At 52.6% G+C, this 23,891-nt stretch overlaps 1 protein-coding gene across 1 annotated transcript; it reads left to right on the forward strand.

Annotated features, from left to right (window-relative positions):
• Positions 1-19,643: 19,643 nt before the first annotated feature.
• On the forward strand, positions 19,644-20,603 carry LOC136996004 (olfactory receptor 14C36-like). Its single transcript, XM_067316998.1, has one exon. The coding sequence runs from the start codon at positions 19,644-19,646 to the stop codon at positions 20,601-20,603; it is 960 nt and encodes a 319-aa protein (XP_067173099.1).
• The last annotated feature ends 3,288 nt before the right edge of the window (positions 20,604-23,891 follow it).

Consider the following 23,891-nt stretch of genomic DNA (forward strand, 5'->3'; position numbering starts at 1 on the left):
CTGAAATGACTGAATAATCCTAATAAAATGTCAGTGGTTTTGCATGATGATGTAATGGTAATTTTGAGGAAGAGCATGAATCTCAGGAGAAGAAATCTTGATCTGCCCCTTAACTTTCGTTACTGCTGCTCTGTTACACTGTGGTTTTAACCTCACTAATCTTTCACATATTTCCACATGCCCTGATTAAATTGATCATTTCTATAGTTGACTTTGCGTCAGATGATCTGGACATATGTGCTTTCCCTTCTTTCCCAGTTTTCCTCCTCCCCTTAGTCTTTATAATTCAGATACTTCTCAACTCTCTAGTTGCTGCTTTGAGCTTCAGGGAGTCTGAAGCTTGCCTCATCTTTCAGCAGTCTAACTGTCTCTTCAACCAGTTCCTTCACTGTGTGTCTATCCAGTCTTTCCTATCTATTTGTCAAGAACCTTTCAAGGAAGGTTATTCCTTGTAGACTGTGGACCTCACTGGAGGCACCTTGGACTTGACATACAGTTGAGGAGTGTCTTTTATTTCTTATGACACTGGATCAAGTTTATTTGTTTTTGATCGCAATTAAGACAAATCCTTCTGTGCCTGTTTGCAGCTAGTTGTCTAAAGAAAGCAGGTGGGAATTGGTGCACATGAGCTGTAACATTCAGCTGCAGCCTTGAGTGGCAAAAGGTTCGATTTGAACAAGAGTGATCTAAGTCCCCAGTGGCTGATGAGGGAAGTGGCAGGGCTGGGGAGGTGGGGAGCAATATTTTCCGTGGATGTCAGACCTTAAGGATGGTGCTTTTCCTACATGTCCAGACTTTATTAGGAGACACTCTGGATCAATATCAGTTAGAGAAGGTGGCTATCACGCTAGTTTGTAGGCTGAAAAATAAAGAAAACTTTAAAAGCAGAAGGTCTTTTTTTTTTTTTTTGATGCTCATTGAAATCTTCCTCTTGTAAATACACTGCTGAAACCTCTCCAATTAGCCACAGCACAAGAATTGAAGAGCTGAAGAAAATTATGGGGAGAGGCATGGCTCCTTCGGGGGTTTTGCATTTTAATGACCCCTCGGGTGTCTTTGGTGCTGAGCCCATGAACCTCAGATGCTGAGAGGAGACTGAAGAAACCTCTCAAGAAGTTTACGTCAGAAGCAAATCCCCAAGTTTCTTGGAGCGTTAATGGGTCCCACTGAGGGCCATTATCAACAAAAGCTCCCTGGTGGCTGATTAGAGCAGAAAGTTGGAGGCCCTGATTGCAGGTAGGTAAAGGCAATGTGAGGGTGGCTGTGATGCCAAGTCAACCTTGATGTGTGTTATCAAGCAGAATGGCCAAGACCCACAGCCAGCCCCTGTTTTGGGTGAACCTTTCCCTCACATGTTGCTCAGGCCTCTTCCTGGGGACAGTGTCAGGGTGGGGGGGGAGCGCAATGCCAAGTGCAGGACAACAATACAGCACCTCCTGGGCTCCGTGGAGGTGAGGAGGCAGCAAGACCACAGTGCTGTAAGGAAACGTCATCTTCCCATAGTCCTTGGTGGCAGAGACACTAGCCATAGCAAAGGGGACAAAGACCTCGGTTTTGTTGGAGACTTTCAGCCTTGGCATTGCCCTCTGTCATCTCCACCACAGGCTGTCCTATGCGGTCCCAAAGCTGCACCTGTTTCCCTGCAGCCTGCAGACACCCAACCTGCTTCCCCACCTTGCTCTCACTGCACGACCTCCCCACCTTTACTGACATCCCTCTGTCCTTGCTGGCTCCTCCTTGAAACACAAAGCCAGGGGCTGATCACGGAGTCCCTCTGGGTGTCCTGTTGCACCACAGCACTACCCTGCGAGTGACATTCTTGTTACCTGAAGTGCGGTCTGAACCTCTCAAGATGCACTTTGTGGCTCTTTCCCCTCCTCATGTGGGTTTCCATTACCAAGAAAAGCTCCATCATCTCTGAACCCACCATGTCACAGGCAGTCACAGGCAACTACTGTATTGGCCTTAGCCTCCACTTCAGCAGGCCAAAGCAGCCCAGGTCCCTCAACCTCTCCATACAGGCCATGTGCTTCAGGCCCCCAACACCATCTGGGCAGACCTCCTCTGGACCCTCTCCAGTTGCTCCCCATTCCTCCAGCACTGGGCAGCCCACACTGGGACACACTGTTCCAGACATGTGGCCACAGCAGTGCTGAGTGGGGGGGGGATAAGAACTGCCCTTGCCTGGGTGGCCACGCTCTTCCTAATGCAGTCTTGTATGCAGCTGTCCTCATTTGTGGTGAGCACACACCACTGGCTCATATGGCATCCCTCGTAATGTCCAGGGCCTTCTCCTCGGGGTCACTCCTCTGCCGGTCAGTTCTCTGCCTGTCTTGATGCACGTGTTGTTCCACCCTGCTGATGAGCCTTTCAAAGAGGACAGAATGTGGGGTATACCCCTGCATACCCCACCTTTCCCTGGCTTCCTGGTCAAGCATGACCCATTCATGCAACCCCTCTGAGCTCCATCATCCAACCAGTTTTCTGCCCATCTGCATGTCCACTGGACATCTACTACTCTCTTCTCCTCCACAAGTGCAGGCCTTTTATTCACAGAAGGCAATCAATCTGGTTGCTCATTAATGATTTACCTAACCGTATTGTTGTCCTGCACTAGGCATTGTGCTCCTCTGTAATGGTGAAAGGAGGTTCCCACTAGGAGAGCAAAGCCTGCAGTGCCCAAGGCCAGGGAGAAACAGAGCTGGGCTGTGTCAAAATGGCAGGAGAGGGGATTGCTGCCTAAGCTGATTTGTAGCAGCATGGAGCCTGTGAAAGAACTGAATCCATCTCCAGGCAGGACAAGGTTGCACTGAAGAAGTCCCTGGGCCTGCGCAGCCTGTGATCCAGCCACCCTGAGGTCATCATTATCCTTGTCCCTGGTCATGTCATGTGGTGGGGTGAGAAGAGGTTCAGGAGGAGGAGAGCTAGAAGGGTTTGAGAGTGCAGGGACTAGAGCAGAGACGTTGCTGTGATGTGCCTCCCATTTATGCAGCACACATGGATGTAGACGGGATGGACTTTCCCTAAAGGCAGTTTGTCATTTGTCTGGGCACATGTAGGAAAGGCAAGATGCCCTGGGGCCCTTGCCCAGCAATCACTGCAAAGGGGCATGGTTTTCCTCTAGGTCCCATGCTCTATGTGCTAGAGACATGTGGTTGTGCTGGACACCCCAGGCATCTGAAATGGCCCTGCCAGACTATTTCTGTGTCATTAAATCAAGTGTCTGCACTGAACTACAACAGCTGTTTTTAACATTGGGATTTCCTTGTGTCTCAGCTTCCTAGTGAGTGGGGCTCTCGTTGTAGTAGGCATCTGTGGTCATTTCAGATGGCCAAGGAAATTCCCCACCTGGCCCCCACCTCATGCTCTAGGATGATGCAAATCTCTCAGTGGCTTCATCAGAACAACCAGAGACTGGCACATGCCTGGGACCACCTCTGCCCCTTCAACTGTCCCCAGGTGTTTTTGTGCGAGCAACTGACTCTCATACTCCATCTCCAGGGATTATAACTGGAGCTTAGAGAAGGAGCTCACATGCAGCCATCTCTGTTGTGTTTGCTTCAGTTTTGGCAAGGGGAATCCCATCTCCTGTGTGTTTGTTGGGTTCACAGGAGGGATCTGAATCCCACTCCAGCCCAGGGGCTTCTAAACTGGCATGAGATGCCCAGATTGACTCATCTGAATCAACACCTGAACCATGTGTCCATGAGCTCCCTTCTTGTCCCTGCCAAGGTGTCCTGTCCATTTAAGAGAGAGTACTCAGGGCTTCCAGAGTGGGACATTTCCACCTTTCATAGATAGTCGTCCTCTGATGAAATAAATTGCAATGCTGGAATCAGTCTCTCTGCACTCTTTAGAAAAGGAAAATAGCTGGTTATTTCAGTCTACTTCAGGGAACATTTCCCAGGAGGATGCAGCACACGGGACAGAGAAATTCATGCCTTAGCTGGGCCTCTGCTCCTGAGAGGGGCCAGGCTCCTGGGATGGAGGGAGCTCATGGCAACTGGGCAGCACTGCCCAAAGACAGCTGTGTGCAGGAGCAGCTCCTCTGCAAAGAGCAGCAGGGTTCCGGGCACTGCCTGCTGCTGCTGACATGAGATGAGAGAAGGCAGAGAGAAGTGAAAGGCAGTGTGGAGTGGGAGGAGAGAGGAGAGCTCCTTGTGGGAGAAATCCTCACAGCCCCTGACACGGTAAGTCTCTGTCTGCAGGGCAATGCTACTGTGGTTCCTGGAGGGGTCTTCTGAACCCAGTCCATCCTATGACTCTTTTTTTAAAGATTGCTCTCCCGACTTCTCCAGTGCGGAGGATGGGGAGACACTTCAGAGCAGGGATTCCCAGCCACACCATCACAGGCACAGGACATCCTGCTCCTTTCTTCCAGGGAGGGCTGCAGGGGTGTGAAGCCGGGGTGTGCACACATGTCTGCATGGAGTGTACTTCAGAGCAGTGTCCCTGTGCCCCAGGGTGCTGTGTGCCCAGGGCAGTGACTCGGCCACCTGCAAGGATCAGCACTCAGTCTGCACAGCGAACTCCCCAAGGCGCTGTGGGGAGAAGCTCTGGGTGGAAGCAGAGACCCCCATCAGGGCAGGTACTTTCTCCCATTGAGAGGCTGCTGTGTGGGTCAGGGCTGGGGAACATATCCGGAGGAGACTTTTCAACAGGAATGCCAAGGCAGGGGATACCTGAAAGAGAAGGAGCTGTCATGAGTCTGTGCTTTCAGTTCTTTTCTGTTTGGGTGGAGTGAAATGGGATTGGATCTGTGAGGTTTCGACAGGGCACGGAGGCTCCAAAACAGTGCCACTGAGAGAGGATCAGTTCTGGGAGGGACTCAGCAAATGCCTTCATCCACCCCTCAGCCTACACACAGAGCCAGCATCACCTTTCCAGCCTCACCAAGGTTTCTCTCCCCTGCTCCATAGCACCTGCAAACACAGAGGTGCTCTTGGGCAGTGCCCTTCACCCAGAAGGTTTCTGCAGGGCAGAGCTGAGCACCCAGCGGGTGGGATGGGGTCTGTGAGCACTGAGAGGGGAGAGACGTGGGGACAGAGAAACAGCTCCCTGCAGGGACGGCTCCAGGCAGCAGAGTCATGGTCAGAGTGTGAGAGGAAACTATCAACTCCAAGGCCTCCTCTCCTCTCCCAGCCAGCACAGCCCTCTGCTCTCAAGGCTGGGGGGTGCAGGGCAGGAGTCATTTCCTCAGCAGCCGAACATCCAGGAGAGGAAACACTCGTGAGTGCCCCTCTGTCCCTCCCTGTCCCTGCCTTCCTCCGCACAAATATCATGATATTGTTCCATGTTTCCCACCTCCCTGTGCTGCCCTTGTGCTTCCCCTTGGACTTTCTGGGCGGGGGGGGGTTCTGATGCAGTTCAGACACTGATCCTGCGGGTCCTGCCATGCAGACGTGTCCTTGACAGTGAGGTGCCCAAGTGCCCCTCTAACCTGAGGGTCTCCAGGCAATGCAGTGTGGGGGTCTGGGAATGAGCCAGGTCTCTCATCAGGACACCCCATCCTTAGGACATTCTGCCATTTCCCTGGGGTGTCTGGCTGAGCTGCAAGCTGCCCTCCACAAGGACACAGCTCTCCCATTGCAGCTGCATGTTATCTAGGTGCCCCATGGAGAAGCCACCTAGACACTGAGGCCACAGAAATGCTGCTGGGTGGCTGGATGTGGGCAGCTGGAAGGAGCCCGATGTGTTGCTGTCTAGAAAGGGAGGGCTGAGACCTGCCTCACATTCCCTCAGAAAGAGTGCTGATGGGCACTTTGCAAGTGCATTCCTAACATGAGTGCAACTGTCCTCCACCTCCGAGGAGCGAGCACAGGGCAGCTGGGAAGAAGGCAGATGGACAGGCCAGCTCTCCTCCCTCTGAACTACCTCCAAATCCTGGAGGATTTCTACCTCCAGGAATCCTCCTCAGGTGTGACCGGGTCAGCTAAAGAAAAGCAAAGAAATCTTAAAACTATTAATGAACCCACATTATTTAGAAGTGGGAGTGAAATGCTGCAAATGCCTTCAGCATTATGAGTGGATGAAATCTGACAGGAACTTGGAATATCACAGTTCAGTCAGCCCTGTTCCCATGTATGCAGAGCTGTATGTCAGGACTGACTACTCTGAATCCCACAGGCAGAGGATCCTGCTCCTCATGTCAAACTCAGCCAACACAAACCAGAGCTCAAGCCATGGATCTCAATGAGGGTGCTGCTGAGATGGGGAGAAGTAACGTGTGTGTGTTCGGGGGGGGGGGGGGGTTGAGAAATTTTTGCTCAGAGAAGACTGTCCTAACTTGTCAATGTCTCCTCTTCTTCGGACAGTCCCCCTGTGCCCCAAAGGAGCAAATGTCCAACAGCAGCTCCCTCAACGAGTTCCTCCTCCTGGCATTTGCGGACACGCGGGAGCTGCAGCTCTTGCACTTCTCACTCTTCCTGGGCATCTACCTGGCTGCCCTCCTGGGCAACGGCCTCATCATCACAGCTGTAGCCTGTGACCACCACCTCCACACCCCCATGTACTTCTTCCTCCTCAACCTCTCCCTCCTCGACCTTGGCTCCATCTCCACCACAGTCCCCAAATCCATGGCCAATTCTCTGTGGGATACCAGGGCCATTTCCTACTCGGGATGTGTTCTCCAGCTCTTTCTCATTGTCTTTTTCCTTTTGGCTGAGTATTCTGTTCTCACAGTCATGGCCTATGACCGCTTTGTCGCTATCTGCAAACCCCTGCACTACGGGACCATCATGGGCAGCAGAGCTTGCGTCAAAATGGCAGCAGCTGCCTGGGCCAGTGGTTTCTTCAATGCTGTACTGCACACTGCTAATACATTTTCAGTACCACTCTGCAAAGGCAACACAGTGGACCAGTTCTTCTGTGAAGTTCCTGAGATCTTCAAGCTCTCCTGTACAGACTCCTACCTCAGGGAAGTTGGGCTTCTTCTGGTTACTGCCTGTTTAATGTTTGGGTGTTTTGTTTTCATTGTGCTGTCCTACGTGCAGATCTTCACTGCTGTGCTGAGGATCCCCTCTGAGCAGGGCCGGCGCAAAGCCTTTTCCATGTGCCTGCCTCACCTGGCCGTGGTCTCCCTGTTTGTCAGCACTGGCATCTTTGCCTGCCTGAAGCCCCCCTCCCTCTCCTCTCCAGCTCTGGATCTGCTGGTGGCTGTTCTGTACTCGGTGGTGCCTCCAGCAGTGAATCCTCTCATCTACAGCATGAGGAACAAGGAGCTCAAAGACGCACTGAGGAAAATGGTTCAGTAGGTACAATGTCAGCGCCAATAACTCTCCCATGTGCATCTGCTCCTCATTCCCAGGGTATTTGGCAACATAGTTATGTGTTGGTCATGTCTGTCTTTCTTTCTTACTTTTCTCTGTCACATTCTCCTAAAAGAAAACATATTTTGCTTTGTGCCACTTGTCCTCAGGAATCTCTCATTTGAATCTGATCAAGAGACCATGCTGAAGCAGGAAGCCAGGCTTCCACCTTCATCAGCAGAGATGGGAGAACCTCTGAGCCCGCTGTTCTGAGCTCCTTGGATGCCTTCTGTGCAATGAGGAGAGTTTCCCTTTGCAGCATCTCTTTTGGCACTGACACCATGGGAGCTCAGGGGCATAGAGTTACGCTCCGTCGAGTACAGGCAGGGTGAGACCATGGGTCCCGTGTCCATTAGGAGAGCTCACCTCTCCTGGCCACAGTCAGATATGATCTCAAACCCCTCTCCTGTGAGGGTGGCAGCCAAGTGTCCCTGTAGGCTGGTCCTTTCCCTCTCCAGTGCTCCAACACTACAAGTGGAGGTGGGAGTGGAGGGGAGGGGAGGGGAGTCAGGCAGCAGCTTGTGGGGACAGACTCTGTGCTTGACAGTCTCATCCCCCCACTGCCACAGCAGGTATTTTCTCACTGCAGCCTTCCCGTGGGGGCTGCAGCTTTCCTGGAGACATGTCCCCACACAGCAGTAGGACTTTCTCTTTTTAGAGTTGTTCTCCTCATTTCTATGCTGGCCTTCTGGGCTCCGTTCTGTGGATATGGCCCAGGAGTTCTCATAACCTGGTGATGGTAGGGTCGTGTTTCCATGTGCATGTGTCCTGGAAGTACAGGCACCTTATGCCAGACCTGGCCTCCAGAATAACATTTCCATAATAAAAGAGGATCTTCCTTGTGACGTGCCTGAAGTCTGGCTTTTCTTCAGAAGATGGAGTCAAAAATACGTTAAAGGGATTGCATCACAAAAGGGCCTGCTCTTCTGCTTGTGAACTCCATGGGGTGTCGGGGACAAGCTCAGAATCCCTGGGTGATCTGTTAGGGACTGAAAGATGGATCCAGGGTTCATCTGTTGGTGACCAGTGAAGATGGTGAATGGTCTCTGAATTGCCTGCCTGGGGCCGTCCCACAGGTGACAGTGCTGATGAGAGATGTCCATCCTTGTGGAGGGGAATCTGAGCCCCCAGGAAAGCTCAGGGGATCTCCAGGGACAGCTTGTGCCTGGTGTGGGCAGAGAGTGGAGCCTCACAAAGTGAGGGATGGTCCACGGTTGGGTGACCAGAAGGTAAAGCACTAAATGCAGGTACACATGGGGAAACAAGGACTCTGCAATGACAGGAGAGGCAGTGGGGACCCAGGAGTCCCAGGGAAGAGGGACTGGATAGTGATTCCCTCACCCTCAGTGAAACAGCACAGGCTGGAGCTAGCGCACACCCAAACACATCTCCTGCCATTGCAAACGCCCTGGAGTCACTCTGAGCACTGCCCACGAGCACAGACATGCGCCAGCAGTGTCAGTGGTGTTGATCCCTGTCCAGCTGGGTCTGCTTCCTGCCGCAGCCAGCATGGCCAGAGCCGAGTCAGGAGTCACCCCATGGCCTCACAGCTGCTCGCTCTGCAGAGCAGCACTGCCAGTCTGGGGCCCTCTGGGGAGCACAGGGCAGGGGTGCAGGAACAGCTAGGCCAGCACGGACACACTGACCTGGGGAAAGGCTCTCTGGGGAGCAGGGATGTCCCAGGAGAGAAGCCAGGCAGCATTCAGAGATAGGAAATGAGAAGGAGAAGCAGGTTTCCCTGTGCACCAGCTGGGGGCAGGCGGCTCTGTCCCCAGAGCAGCAGGAGCTGCCAGAGGGGCTGCAGGGCCAGGGCTCTCGTGCTGTGCTGGGCAGCAGGGTGGGCATGGAGGGGCTGCAGGCAGACAGGGAGGGGGATGTGCTGTGCACAAGAGCAGGGGAGACAGAGAGTGACCGGCTTCATTGTGGGACCTCTCTCCCCTGCTGGGGGCCTTGGGCCGTGCCTGAGTTATGCTGTGGACATGGTTGTGCCCTGTCCCTGTCCCCATCCTGCTGTCATGACTCCCCGTCTCTACCTTGGACCTGCTTCTGACTACAGCCAAGAAAGCCTTGGCAAGGGAAGCTGGCATCCAAGGAGAGCCCAGAGAAGGCTGTAAATACAAAAGGTGACCCTATATCCATAGCAGCAGCTCTTTCCTGACAGGCAATTCAAAGGTGTCAGGAGAGCTTCGGATTTGGACCCTCTGCCCAGGGAACACTGCGTGCAGAGTCTTAGCTGCATGAAGAAGCGAAAGCAGTCACTTGGGATCTGATTTGATGATGCCCAGTTATGACAACAGGTCTTTCTGTGTCACAGCTTGACAGTTTATGAACCATTTGTGACTGGGTTCCTGCTACAAAGAGGATGTTTTTGGGAGCAGCAAGAGCGGGGCTGCTCTGTGCAGGAAGCAGAGCCAGGAGCTGAAGGTGCTGGCAAGGCAGGCAGGACAGAAACCCACTGACGAGATGTGCCATCTTACACTGCCTGGATAAGAAGAGCAGAACAGATTTGGGGATGGTAACTGGGGTCAGGCACAGTTCAGCAATGGCCAGATAAGACTGGAGGGCTCCATCCAGCCCTGCTTTGTGTGGGAGGTTGGACTGGCGATCTCCAGAGGTCCCTTCCCACCAAAACTCCTCTGTGATTCCATGAATTCTTGCTCCTCAGCCTCTGCTCTGGCATGGCTGGCAGGGGGATGAGAGCACCTAGGGCAGGGCAGAATGAGTCTGGTTGGGAGAGCATCGGGGGAAGATCCAAAGGTCCCTGGCTCAGCCCTGGCCTTTGGAAAACTCCCTCATGCACCCCGAGATGCTCCGTCTGCCTCTTCTACCCTGCCCTGTGCTCCCCTCCCATCAGACAAAGCGGTGGCCATCATTGCATGGGGACTCTCTTCCCCATGGGGAGGAGAAGAAGGGCCTTCACCAGCCCCACACTGCCTTTTCCACCCACAGCCTTTGAAGTTGCGTGTGCCTGGGTCTGCCCACTTGCCTTCACCACAGTCATGGCTGCACTGAAGCCCATGAAAATCCCAGTGCTCCTACCCTCGAGCAGGCATCCACCCCGAACCTGGAGCCTGGCTGGCCACAAAGGCATCACCTGTCCTGTGCCCCGGCTGTGCAGCCAAGGGTAGGGGTCTTCCCTCCAATTTCCCAGCTCCTCCCCTTGCTCCCAGCACTGCTGCCACGGTGCCCATGTCAAACCCTCCCGTCGCCAGACTGCCCCAGGCCCGAGGCAGCTCCAGCTCCCTCGAGGGCTGTGCTGGAGCCATTCAGGAGAGGGCTGAGGTGGGGCTGGCACTGCCAGGCTGGGTTGGGAGAGGGCAGCTCCCACAAAATCACAGAATCACAGAATGGTTGCGGTTGGAAGGGACCTCTGGAGATCATCTAGTCCAACCCCCCTGCTCAAGCAGGGTCACCTAGAGCACATTGCACAGGATCGTGTCCAGGCAGGTTTTGAATATCTCCAGAGAAGGAGACTCCACCACCTCTCGGGGCAACCTGTTCCAGTGCTCTGTCACCCTCACAGTGAAAAAGTTTTTCCTCATGTTCACATGGAAGCGTCTGTGTTTCAGTTTGTGCCCGTTGCCTCGCGTCCTCTCGCTGGGCACCACTGAAAAGAGTCTGTCCCCATACTCTCGACACTCTCCCTTTACATATTTGTCATACATTGATAAGATCCCCCCTCAGCCTTCTCTTCTCCAGGCTAAAGAGGCCAAGCTCTCTCAGCCTTTCCTCATAAGAGAGATGCTCCAGTCCCCTAATCATCTTTGTAGCCCTTCGCTGGACTTGCTCCAGTAGTGCCACATCCCTCTTGTACTGGGGAGCCCAGAACTGGACGCAGTACTCCAGATGGGGCCTCAGCAGGGCTGAGGAGAGGGGGAGGATCACCTCCCTCGACCTGCTGGCAACACTCTTCCTGATGCACCCCAGCATACCATTGGCCTTCTTGGCCACAAGGGCACATTGCTGCCTCATGCTTAACTTGGTGTCCACCAGCACTCCCAGGTCCTTCTCCACAGAGCTGCTTTCCAGCAGATCAACCCCCAACCTGTACCGCTGCATGGGGTTATTCCTCCCCAGGTGCAGGACCCTGCACTTGCCTTTGTTGAATTTCATGAGGTTCCTCTCTGCCCACCTCTCCAGCCTGTCCAAGTCTCTCTGAATGGCAGCACAGCCCTCTGGTGTATTGGCCACTCCTCCCAGTTTTGTATCATCAGCCAATTTGCTGAGGGTGCACTCTGTGCCTTCATCCAGGTCATTGATGAAGAAGTTGAACAAGACTGGACCCAGTCCTGACCCCTGGGGGACACCGCTAGCTGCAGGCCTCCAACTAGACTCTGCAACACAGAGCACAACCCTCTGAACTCTGCCATTCAGCCAGTTCTCAATCCACCTCACTGTCCACTCATCTAACCCACACTTCCTGAGCTTGCCTATGAGGACGTTATGGGAGACAGTGCCAAAAGCCTTGCTGAACTCAAGGGAGACAACATCCACTGCTCTCCTCTCATCTACTCAGCCAGTCATTCCATCATAGAAGGCTATCAGATTGGTTAAGTTCTCTCAGTGTCCTTGGATGCAGCTGTTCCAATGTACTTGTATGAGTTGAATTCTGGCAAGTCTTCCCTCACTCAGCCCTCATGCACCATTGGTGGCTTTTCTTCTCTGGAGTCCTGACTCTAGGCACAACAGCCCGGGCGATCTTGTTGGTGAAGACTGAAGCCAAAAAGGCACTGAGCTCCTCAGATCTACCTACCTCTGGTGTTCCTGCCCCATTCAGCAAAGAGCCAACATTTTCCTTTTTATTCTTTACCGTTACTGAAGCTGTGGCAGCTCTTCTTCATGCCTTTGATGTCCCCTGCAAGTGTCTACCCGCTGAGAGCTTTGGCTTCCCTAACACCACCCCTACTTCAGTGGACACAATTTTTGAATTCCTCCTTTGCAGCATCTGTCTCCTTCCACTTCTTGTATGCTGCCTTATTGCCCTGGAGCTGAATTGTGAGTTCCCGTTTTAGCCTGGTTTCCCCTTCTCATGCTGTTTTCCACTACTGCCCTTTGCCGCCATTTTACCAGGCTGAAGAAACCCAAGTCCCTCAGCCTCTCCATACAGGCCATGTGCTTCAGGCTCCCAGCCCCATCTTGGAAGACTCCTCTGGACCCTCTCCAGTTGCTCCCCATTCCTCCAGTACTGGGCAGCCCACACTGGGACACACTAATCCAGATGTGACCACACCAGTGCTGAGTTGAGGAGGATAATAATTCCACTTGTCTGGGTGGCCACACTCTTCCTGAAGCAGCCTCATATGCAGCTGGCCTCATTTGCAGTGAGCGTGCACCACTGGCTCATATGGCATCCCTCGTAACATCCAGGTCCTTCTCTTCAGGGTCACTCCTCTGATGGTCAGGTGCCAGCCTGTCCTGACGCATGGGCTGTTCTGTCCCCCGATGCAGGACCTGCCGCTTCTCCTTGTACAACAGCATGAGGTTTCTGTTGGCCAAATCCCCAAGTTTCTCAAGGCCCCTCTGGACTGACACTCCTTTGCGTCAGCTGTAATTGAGTGTATGCAGATGGCTCATCCTGTCTTGCGGTGCCTCTGACAGGATAACAGCAGGAGGACCTGCAGGACACTGCACATAATAAGAGGAGGTAGTAGTTTAAAGGGACTGCTGGCAAAGGTAGGAATCACCATGGAAACATCTCAGAGAAGCCAAATGAATGTACAATGGCAGCAAAACAAGGGTCAATGGGGAAAGGCTGACTGCATGGGAGGGGATCAGGATGGTAAAAGAGAAGAACTTGGAAGGTGGAAAAGAGGGAAAAATGCCATGAAAGGTGAAGTAAAAGAAAAATCAAGGCTATTTGGGTGTCCCTGCCAAGCAGTCCTGAATCTGAATGACTCTGAATGGAGCAGGACAAGAAACATGCAGTTGTTGTGGTCGTACTTGTGTCTGACATACTTCCATGGTCTCATGGAAGCTGAATATTTTCAAAATAGGTCAAAAAGAGAAGACACAGTGTGGAAGAAAATGCAGAATCATTCTGGCTGGGAGGGACCTCAGGATATCCCTAGCCCAACCTCCTTCCCACAGCAGGGTCAGCTATGGGGTCCAGGTTTCTCAGGGCTTTACTCACTGAAGACTTGAAAACCTCTGAGGATGGAGATGGCACAACCTCTCCGAGCAACCTGCCCCAGTGCTTGGCTGTCTGGATGGGTGAAAAGTTCTTTCTTATCCCCAGCCTGACATCTCTTGTTTCAGCTAACACCCATTGGCCTTCACCCTCGCATCATGCACAATGGTGAAGAGGCAGGCTCCATCTTCTTGGTGACATCCTGGTAGGTATGGGGAGGCTGTTATTAGGTCTGCCCAAAGCCTTCCCTTCTCCAGGCTGAACAAACTCAGCTCCCTCAACCTCCCATAGTGACAAAGTCAACGTTACCTATGTGTGCCTAGGAGGTTTAAAGCTCTTCCAATCCTTCTGGATTTTTTTGCACCCTCTAAAGACCTTAGGCACATTAGAGTGCCATCACCCTCATGCCATGACTTTTTGTTTGTGTCATACTCATTTGGTATCATGTTGTGATGTACAGGGGTTGTAGGCTGTGAGGAGGGCCCATCCTGGACAAGCAGTCACTCATAATTAACCCTTGAACTAAAAGCCTTTCAGGCCCAAGAGGCAACCTCACACCACTAGGAGGGCCTGGCTCTGGGAATGCCATGTCAGGTGCTAAGCCACATGCAGAAAAGGAATTGCTGCCTGCAAGAATTGCAGTGGCTCAGAAGGCACCTTGAGAGGTTTCTAGTTCAACCTCCTGCTCACATGGGGATCAACACTGAATTCACACCAAGTTCCTTCACGTGGCTTCCTGGTAAAGCATGACCCATTCAAAAAAACCCTCTGAGCTCAATCATCCAACCAGTCTTTTACCCACTCGGTGGTCTACCCATCTTATCGTAATGCCTAATTGTATTCAAGAATATTCAAAAAGACAGTGTCCAACACCTTGCTAAAATCTGGGTAAATGACTTCCAGCACTTTCTGCTCCTCCACAAGTACATGTCTTTTATCACAGAAGGCAGTCAGGTGGGTCAGGAATGATTCATCTTCAGTAAATCCATGCTGGCTGTTCCCAGGCACCTTCTTCATGTGCCCAGAAAAGTGATCTGAGAGGACTGGTTCCATGACACTCTCCTCAGCAACATGAGGCTGAACGGCCTGCAGCTCCCTGGGTTGTCCTTGTGGCCTTTTTTGAAGATTTGCACAACATATTCCTTCCTGTGCTCATTGGGACCTCCCCTGATCTCCACAACCTTTCAAAGATGACAGAGAGCAGCCTTGCTGTCACAGCAGACAGCTCTCGCCATGTCCATGGATGCCAGCCATCCAATCCCATAGACTTCTATGGGTTGAGTTCTAGAGACTTAGGCACTGCGGGTTGGTTTTATCCTCAGGAGTCCAGACACAAGAGGTCAGGAGACCTTGTGGGTGAAGACTGAAGCCAGGAAGGACTTGACTTCCCCAGACCAACCTACATCTGCTTTTACTAGGAACCCTGCCCCAGTCAGCAGTGAGCCCACATTTCCTTGTTTATTCTTTTACTGCCACTGAAGCAGTAGCAGCTCTTCTTCCTGTCCTTCACATCCCCTGCAAGTGTCTCTATGCCAGGGGACCTTTGGCTTCCTTAACACCATCCTGACTTTGCTGGGCAATATTTCTAAATTCCTCCTTTGCAGCCTCGCCCTTCTTCCCCTTTCCATATGCTGCCTTACTGCCCTGGAGCTCACGTGGGAGTTCCCTGTTTAGCCAAGCTGGGGTCCAGAGATGTCTACTAATTTTACAAACTGTTCGTTATGGAGCATTCTTGTGCTTGACGGGTGCTGTCCTTAATGACCTGCCAGCTTTCCTGAGCTCCTCTGCCCTTCAGAGCTGCCTCCCTTGGTCCATGCCATGGAAGAGCTCCGTACATGCAAGCTACCCCTTCACACATAGGGCATCCCCCTCCTCATCTTGCCTGGTGGTTTCTGCTGAAGAACTTGCACCCTGCCATTGAAGGACCCCAGTCCTGCGAGTGGTCCCACCACACCTCAGTTATTCCAACCATGTGGCACTCCTGTGACAGCTTGTGCATCTCCATTGGCTCCTGCCTGCATCCCAGGTTGCATATGTTTGCATACATTTTGATATCAGCACTTCAGCTGTGGTGTCAACCAAAGATTTGTCACAGGAAAACCTGTAACCAAGGATCGTATGTATGAAAAGGCCCTGATTGCATGTGGTGACAGTCTGTCATGGATAGCAGGAGGCAATGTGATGGTGAAAGGAGGTTCCTGCTAAGAGAGCAAACCCTGCAGTGCCCAAGGCCAGGGAGAAAGAGAGCTGGGCCATGCAGGAATGGCAGGAGAGGGGTTGGCTGCCTGAGCTGATTTGTAGCACCTTGGGGCCTGTGACAGGCTTCTTGAACCGATCTCCAGGAAGGACAAGGCGACACAGAAAAAAATCTCTGGGCCTGGGCAGCCTGTGATCCAGCTACCCTGAGGACATCATTAGCCCAGTCCTTGTTCATATCATATTGGGGGGTGAGAAGATATACAGGAGGAGGAGAGCTGGAAGGGTTTGAGTGTGCAGAGACTAGAGCAGAGACATTGCTGAGAGGTGCCGCCCATTTATGAAGCATGTTTGGATGCAGACAGTACAGACTTTGCCTAAAGGCAGTGGTGGGATTCATTTGTTTGGGCACAGGTAGGAAACCCAAGATGCCCTGGGGCACTTGCACAGCAACTACTATGAAGGGGCTTGGTTTTCCTGCAGGTCCCATGCTGTATCTACTAGAGACATGTGGTTGTGCTGGACACCCCAGGCACCTGACATGGCCCTGCCAGCCTATTTCCATGCCATTAAATCAAGTGTCTGCATTGAATTATTATAGCTTTTTGTAACATTGAGATCTTCATATGTCTCAGATTCTTAGTGAGTGGAGCTCTAATTGTAGTGGGCATCTAGTGTCTTTTCAGATGGCCAAGGAAATTCCCCACCTGGCCCCCACCTCATGCTCCAAAAGGATGTGGGTCTCATAGTGGCTCCATCAGAGCAAGCAGAGACTGGCACATGCCTGGGACCACCTCTGTCTCTTCAACTGTCCCCAGGTGTTTGTGTGTGAGCAACTGACTCCCACCCTCCATCTCCAGTGATTGCAATGGGAGCTTAGACAGGGAGCTCCCATGCAGACCTCTGTGTTGTGCTCACTTTGGGTTGGGCAAGCAGATCCCACGTGCTGTGTGTTTGTGGAGTTCATGGGAAGGATCTGAAACCCACTCCAGCCCAGGGAGTTGGGTCAGCATGAGATACCCAGATTGACTCATCTATATCAATACCTGTACCGTGGGTAAGTGAGCTCCCTTCTTGTCCCCATCTGGGTGTCCTGCCTAGTTAAGAGATGGACATAGTGGCTTCCAGAGTGGGACATTTCCACCTTTCATAGATAGGCACCTTCTGATGAAATAAACTGCAATGCTGGAATCAGTCTCTCTGCACTCTTTAGGAAAGGAAAATAGCTGGTTATTTCAGTCTACTTCAGGGAACATTTCCCAGGAGGAGGGAGCACAAGGGACAGAGAAATTCATGCCTTCAGCTGGGCCCCTGCTCCTGAGTGGGACCAGGCTCCTGCAATGGAAGGAGCTGATCGCAACCTGACAGCACTGCCCAGAGACAGCTGTGTCCAGAGGCAGCTCCTCTGCAAAGAGCAGCAGGTCTCGGGGCTCTGCCTGCTGCTGCTGCCGTGAGATGAGAGAAGACAGCGAGAAGTGAAAGGCAGCGTGGAGTGGGAGGCCAGAGGAGAGCTCCTTGTGGGAGAAATCTTCACAGCCCTTTACACAGTAAGTCTCTGGCTGCAGGGCAATACTACTGAACTTCCTGGAGGGGTCTTCTGAACCTATCCCACCCCATGACTGATAAGTTTTTTGACGTTCGCTCTCCCGACTTCTCCAATGAGGAGCATGGGGAGACGCTTTAGAGCAGGGATTCCCTGCCACACTGTCACAAGGACAGTGCATCACGGCTACGTCCTTCCATGACTGGTGCAGGGGAGCGAAGCCATGGTGTGCACACATGCCTGCCCAGGGCTGTTGTTCAGAGCAGTTTCCCTGTGCCCCAGAGTGCTGTGTGCCCAGGGCAGTGACTCTGCTAGCTGCAAGGTCAGCACTCAGCCTTCCCAGGGAACTCCCTACAGCACTGCAGGGAGAAGTTCTGGGTGGGGTGAGAGACCCCCAGCAGGACAAGTTCATTCTGCTGCTGAGTGGGTACTGCATGGGTCAGGGCTGCTCACAGCTCTAGCTCACCCTCAGAACATGTCTGGAGGGGTCTTTTCAAGGAAACACTCACTGAAGGCTTACCTGAAAGGGAAGGCACTCCCCTGAGGCTCTGATTTTGTTTTATATCTGTGGCGGGGAACAAATCGAAAAGGATGTTTTAGGCTTAGGTGACTGAAGGAGAGTTCTGCAGTGTTACTGGGAGGGATCAATAGATCTGCAAGGATCCCAGAAAGCTCCCTCAACCATCTTTTTACCTGCAGGCAGCACCAATAGCACCTTCGCAGCTCTCATCAGTCTCATCAGGCTTAATCTCACCTGCTCCTTAGGTCCTGCAAACACAGAGATGCCCCTGGGCAGTGCCCTTTGGCCACAAGGTTTCCGTAGGGCAGAGCCAAACACCCAGATGGTGGCATGGGGTCTGTGAGCACTGACAGGGGAGAGACGTGGGGACAGAGAAAGAGCTCCCAGTGGGGACAGCTCCAGGCAGCTGAGAGGTGCTCAGGGAGTGCTAGGAAAGTGCCCACAGAAACACTATGGCAGGCTGGCTTCAGGCAACTCTCTTGTGGTCCTTCCTTGGAGATGTCTTCCTCTGAGTAAGCCACCCTTTCTTTTCTCCTCTCCCACCCAACAGAGCCCTGCCTCTGCTCTGAAGGTGAAGGGCTCTAGGGCATCTTTCACCTCCTCTGCAGTCAGATTTCCAGAAAAGCACAGCTGCCCCCCTCCTGCCTCGTGCCCATTTCCCCCTGCAAGGCAAAGGGACTGAGAACAACTGCCCCGGGAGGACACAGTGTGCACTGGAGGTGCAATCTGGGGAAGGTGCCCCTCTGTCTCTCTCTCTCTCCTTCCTTGGCAGCAGGGTCACAGCATTTCTTCTTGTTCCCCTGCCTCTCCTTTCTGCTCTTGTACTTTTGGTCAGCTGGGGGTTCAGCTACAAATTCAGACACCCACCGTGAGGTCCTGCCATGGAGGTGTCTGCATAGGGACGAGGTGCCCAAGGCCTGTTCTCACTCCAGGGTGCTGAGCAATGCAGTTGGAGGGGCTGGGGAAGGAGTTGACTCTCCCTTTAGGAGACCTCATTTTTCAGGACACATGACTATCATCTCCTTCTGGTGTCCTGCTGCATTTGCGAGCTGCCCTCCAGAAGGGCACAGCTGTCCCATTGGATCTTAGCAGCACTGGAGAGCCATTTCAAGAAGCTCAGGTCATGCTAATGCCACAAAATGCTCCTGAATGGTTTTGTACACGTGCAGCTGAAGTGAACCTGGTATTTCCTCAGCCAGAATGGGAGTGTTGAGAATTTGCTTAGCTATCAGCTCTCACCTCACAGAGTCCTTGGTGTGATCATGTATGTCAGGAGGAAAGTCCTGTTCTCTCCATCACATCTCCACCCGGAGTTGAGAAAGAGAGTAGAGTTAGATCTGTGCTTTGAAACCAGCCTCTCGTGATCTCATCAGAGTCCAGTGTCTTTTTTAGAATACCTTGTGGGTGAAATCATCCACTGGGTAACACAAGTGCGAGCACAGGGCAGCTGGAAACAAGATGGATGGACCCAGCAGCACTCCTGATTCTGCACTAAGCCACTGAGAACTTGCTTGCCTCTCTGGTTCATTCTTGCAGCAATACACTCACCAGATGTGATGGCAAACCTTAAAAATCTAAAAAAAAAAAAAATTGCTAAATCTCTCTGCTGGAGGCCACACTCTTTAGAATTATGTGTGCTTATATTAGCAGACCTTTTCCACTAAAGGTGGATGTCCTCTGAAATCAGAGATGTAGATGTCACAAACCAGTTCCCATGTACCTACTGGTGTAAAGCAGGAGAAGCCCCTGCTCCCCGCAGCACACTCAGCTGGAGCTGAAACTGAGGACCTGAACGAAGGTCTTTCTGAGAATGAGAAAGGAAATGCATTTGTATTGGGGGGGCAGGGGGAATTTATTTGAAAAATGGGAAGTTTTTCTGGGAGAAGTCTGTCCTAACCTGCCCCCTGTCTTTTCCTCCTTGGACAGTCCACCTGTGCCCAGTGGGAGTGAATGCCCAACAGCAGCTCCCTCAACGAGTTCCTTCTCCTGGCATTTGCGGACACACGGGAGCTGCAGCTCTTGCACTTCTCGCTCTTCCTGGGCATCTACCTGGCTGCCCTCCTGGGCAATGGCCTCATCATCACAGCTGTAGCCTGTGACCACCACCTCCACACCCCCATGTACTTCTTCCTCCTCAACCTCTCCCTCCTTGACTTTGCCTTCATCTCCACCACTGTCCCCAAATCCATGTCCAATTCCCTGAGGGACACCAGGACCATTTCCTACTCAGGATGTGCTGCACAGGTCTTCCTGGTTGTCTTCTTGTTAGGAGGAGAATATTCTCTTCTGACAGTCATGGCCTATGACCGCTATGTTGCCATCTGCAGACCCCTTCACTACGGAACGCTCATGGGCAGCAGAGCTTGTGTCAGAATGGCAGCAGCTGCCTGGCTCAGTGGTTTTCTCAATGGTCTTGTTCACACTGCTAACACCTTTTCAATACCACTCTGCCAAGGCAACACAGTGGACCAGTTCTTCTGTGAAATTCCACAGATCCTCAAGCTCTCCTGCTCAGAATCCTACCTCTGGGAAGTTGGGCTTCTTGTGGTTAGTGCCTCTTTAGCCTTCGGGTGTTTTGTTTTCATTGTGCTGTCCTACGTGCAGATCTTCACTGCTGTGCTGAGGATCCCCTCTGAGCAGGGAAGGAACAAAGCCTTTTCCATGTGCCTGCCTCACCTGGCCGTGGTCTCTCTGTTTCTCAGCACCTCATTTTTTGCCTACCTGAAGCCCCCCTCCCTCTCTTCGCCAGCTCTGGATCTGGTGGTGACTGTTCTGTACACAGTGGTGCCTCCAGCAGTGAACCCCCTCATCTACAGCATGAGGAACAAGGAGCTCAAGGATGCCCTGAGGAAAGTGATTTCATGGACACTTTTCAGTAGTGGCAACATTGCCATTTCTCTCCACAGATGACTTTCACTGTGTCCCATACCAGGACTGAGCTTTCTTTGTTCACTTTATTTTTATTATGACTATTATTACTATTAGTAGTAGTATTTCTTATCATGTTGCTGCACAAATGGTTCAATTCATTGCACTTTTACTGGGACTGCTCTGTCTCACCTGGTGCCCATATAAAATTGTGTCCAACACTGGGTCAGAGCTGACTCCCTCACAGAATCTCTGTAATAAATTCGGTTCTTCCTGGTGCAGTGCCTGAAGGCTGAGCTTCCTCCAAAGCTGGTGTCAAGAATAGCCCCAAGGAACTGCACCCCAGAAGGGCCTGTTGCACAGGGTTGTCCATGGGTTCAGGAGCTAAAAGCTCATAACCATGTTATGATCCTTTAGAGACCAAGGGCTGGATTTAGGACTCACCCATCAGTGTCCAATGACAGTGGAAGGGATGAATGGTCACAGATTTACATACCCACAGCTGTCCAACATGTCACAGTGTCAGATGTCCATCCTTCTGGAGGGGAATCTGGATGTGCCAGGAGAGCACAGGGCATCTCCTGGGGCAGCGTGTGCCCAGAGTGGGCGGTGAGTGGAGCCTCACAAAGTGAGAAATGCTCCAAGGTGGAGGCACTTAGACTTAAAGCACTAAATCCAGGGGTCCGCTGGCAAAAGAGGGCTCTGCAATCACAGGAGAGGCACTGGGGACACATCTGGCATGGGGAAAGGAGACTGAAGAGTGATCCATATCATCGTTAATGAAATACCATGTGCTGGATGTAGAGACACACCTGGACACAACTAGTACCCTTGGAAATGCTCCATAGTCCCTCCAAGCACTTACCACATCTGCAGTCCCTGGAGGGATGAGAGGCCATAATCCCCATTTGCTTGGGTCTGCCTCCCACCCTGACCAGCATGGCCAGTGCAGAGTGACCCTGTGGCCCTGTGGCCCCACAGCCTGCTCACTCTGCAGAGCAGCACCACCAGCTCTGCAGGGAACAGGGGAGGGGGTGTGGGAATGGCCAATGAGATCAGAGGAGGGATTGGGAGAGGTGAGAAGGAAGTGGAACTGGGCTTGAAAGTGTCTTGGAGAGAAAAATGCCAACTTTTAATCCAAGACAATGTTTAGAGTGGTGGAACACGAAAGCGAGCTCATGGTGCAGAGCCAGAAGTCCTTGCTGTCCTAGCTCTCCACATGGCCTGGGAAGTGGCTGAAGAAGGATTAATGCTCCCCACCCTCCCAGCTCATAGTGTCATTGTCCTTCCTGAAGGGAGGCATCAAAAGGAAGGCTGGGAGCCCTTGTGGGATCCTGCATTGAAGGAAGCAGAATCTGAGAGTCATATCAGTTTGCTGCTGTCCCTCAGGCCACATCTCCTTGAGACAATCTCCCCCACCCTGTGTGTTGGTCCTCACCCCAGAGGTCACCCCCAGACAAGGCTCCATGCCCAGCTGGAGGACTGGGCATCCAACTGTGAGCCCTGGGGGGGACGAGCCCTCTGCTGGGTCCTCTGCAGGGCTGGCAGAGAGCATGCAGAGGACATCCTGGGGCCATCTACTGGGCCTGTAGACCATCCTCCTCACATGGGGGACCTCATACAGGGTTTGTCAAGACAAAGATGCAGCCCAGCTTGTTGTTGCATGAACAGAGAGGAGAAACTGCTCCAGGAAACTCCTCCTAGACCCAGGGAGAGTGAAGAAAAGTTCTCAGGAACATGCCAAGCATTCAGCCCATTCAACTGCTGAGGTGTCCCCAGACTGGTGCTTTGTATCCTGGGTGTGAAGGGCTGAGAAATATTTAGAGCCAGAGCAGATGGGAGTCCCACCTCCTGGGCTCATGGGTTACAGGGCATCAGCAGGGCTGTAGTGGCTGCAGGGAGGGAATCAGTGCCCAGGGCATGAGCAGATCCCCCTCTGACCTCCCCTCTCTCTTCACACCCCAGAACAGAGACTGTGTTTCCCATGTTGGCCCTCCCTGCCGGGCTGTATTCCCAGCCAGAGGGGTCGTAGGCTTCACCCTGGGGAAATGTAGGAGAGCCCAGACTCATGTAGGGAAGCAGGGTCCCACCACACCTGCTGGGTGGCCAGGGCTGCAGGCTGCAGACCCCACTCTGTTCCCTGCACACCTCCTGCCTGGGGCTGCAGAGTGCCCAGCAGCAAAGCAGGCATGCCTGGGGGTCTGGTGCCATTGGGGTGGTGCCTTTGGCCTTTACAGCCTCTGTCTGTAAGGGACTCAGGAGCTCCTCTGCCTCCATGTTAATGGCAAAGTTAGTGTCCCAGCTTGTTCCCTCTGGAGAGCTGAGGCTTTAATTCTCTGGAGAAAGTGAAAAAGGAAAGACTTTTGTCCATGGGACTTACACCACCCTGTGAACCCTCTGCTGTCTTCTCCTGCTCTATCACCCCAGAAATCCTTTGGCAGGGACATTTTTTGGTTTCTGACCCTACTGTGAGCAACAGGTTGCACTACAGGCCTCCTGTGGTCCCTTGAACCTGAACTTCCCAAAAGTCTATGACCTCAGGCCCCATTTCAAGAACAGAGCAAATGTCTCTGGGACAGGAGTCATTTGGGCTTTATGTGACCATCTAAAAGAAGGCAGGTGAACACCTCTTCCTCCTCCCCATTGACTGTAAGGGTAGCCTGGGAGGCACTGCCTCAGGCATATCTACATTACCCTGAAAATTCTTTGCATTCACCTTTAACCACATAGAAGTCCATTGCCTGCATCCTCTCAGTGGTGAGGGCAGAAATGCAGGCTATTCTGTGGTGTGAGTTCTCTACCTCTGTAGTTGCACCTCTAGGTAGATGGTGCCATGCTGCCCTTTCTTTCTTGCCTGAAGCTCAGGCTGGATGGGGATGTGAACGTGGAGGCTGGCTGTCACTGTGCTGACTGTGAGACAGTGGAGAGGTAGGAGGAATGACAGAATCGCTGGCCTGGACTGCAGCAGAGAGGATTTCATCTTGTTCAGGATGTGCTTGTCAGGATCCCACAGGTGACTGTCCTGGAGAGCAGAGGAGTCATGCAGCCCTCTTGTATCATCAGGGACAATGTCCTTGAAGCACAGGAACACTCTAGTCTTCAGGAAAGTCCATCAGGGCCTGGCCTGAGGCTGCCACAGATGAGCAGGGACTTTGTGATTTAGGACTTGAAAAGGCAGAAGGAAGTGCCCAGAGGGTTGGAAGGGGAATGGACTGCCCAGAAAGAGAACATAGCCATTTTGTGTGGTGGAAGGTATGGAGTTAGGCAAGCCAAAGCTCAGTGGGAGCTGGCGCTGGAGCTAGCAAGAGATGGAGATGGCAACCGGAAGGG

This window comes from Apteryx mantelli, unplaced genomic scaffold (genome assembly GCF_036417845.1).
Source record: "Apteryx mantelli isolate bAptMan1 unplaced genomic scaffold, bAptMan1.hap1 HAP1_SCAFFOLD_20, whole genome shotgun sequence".
Taxonomy (NCBI): domain Eukaryota; kingdom Metazoa; phylum Chordata; class Aves; order Apterygiformes; family Apterygidae; genus Apteryx; species Apteryx mantelli.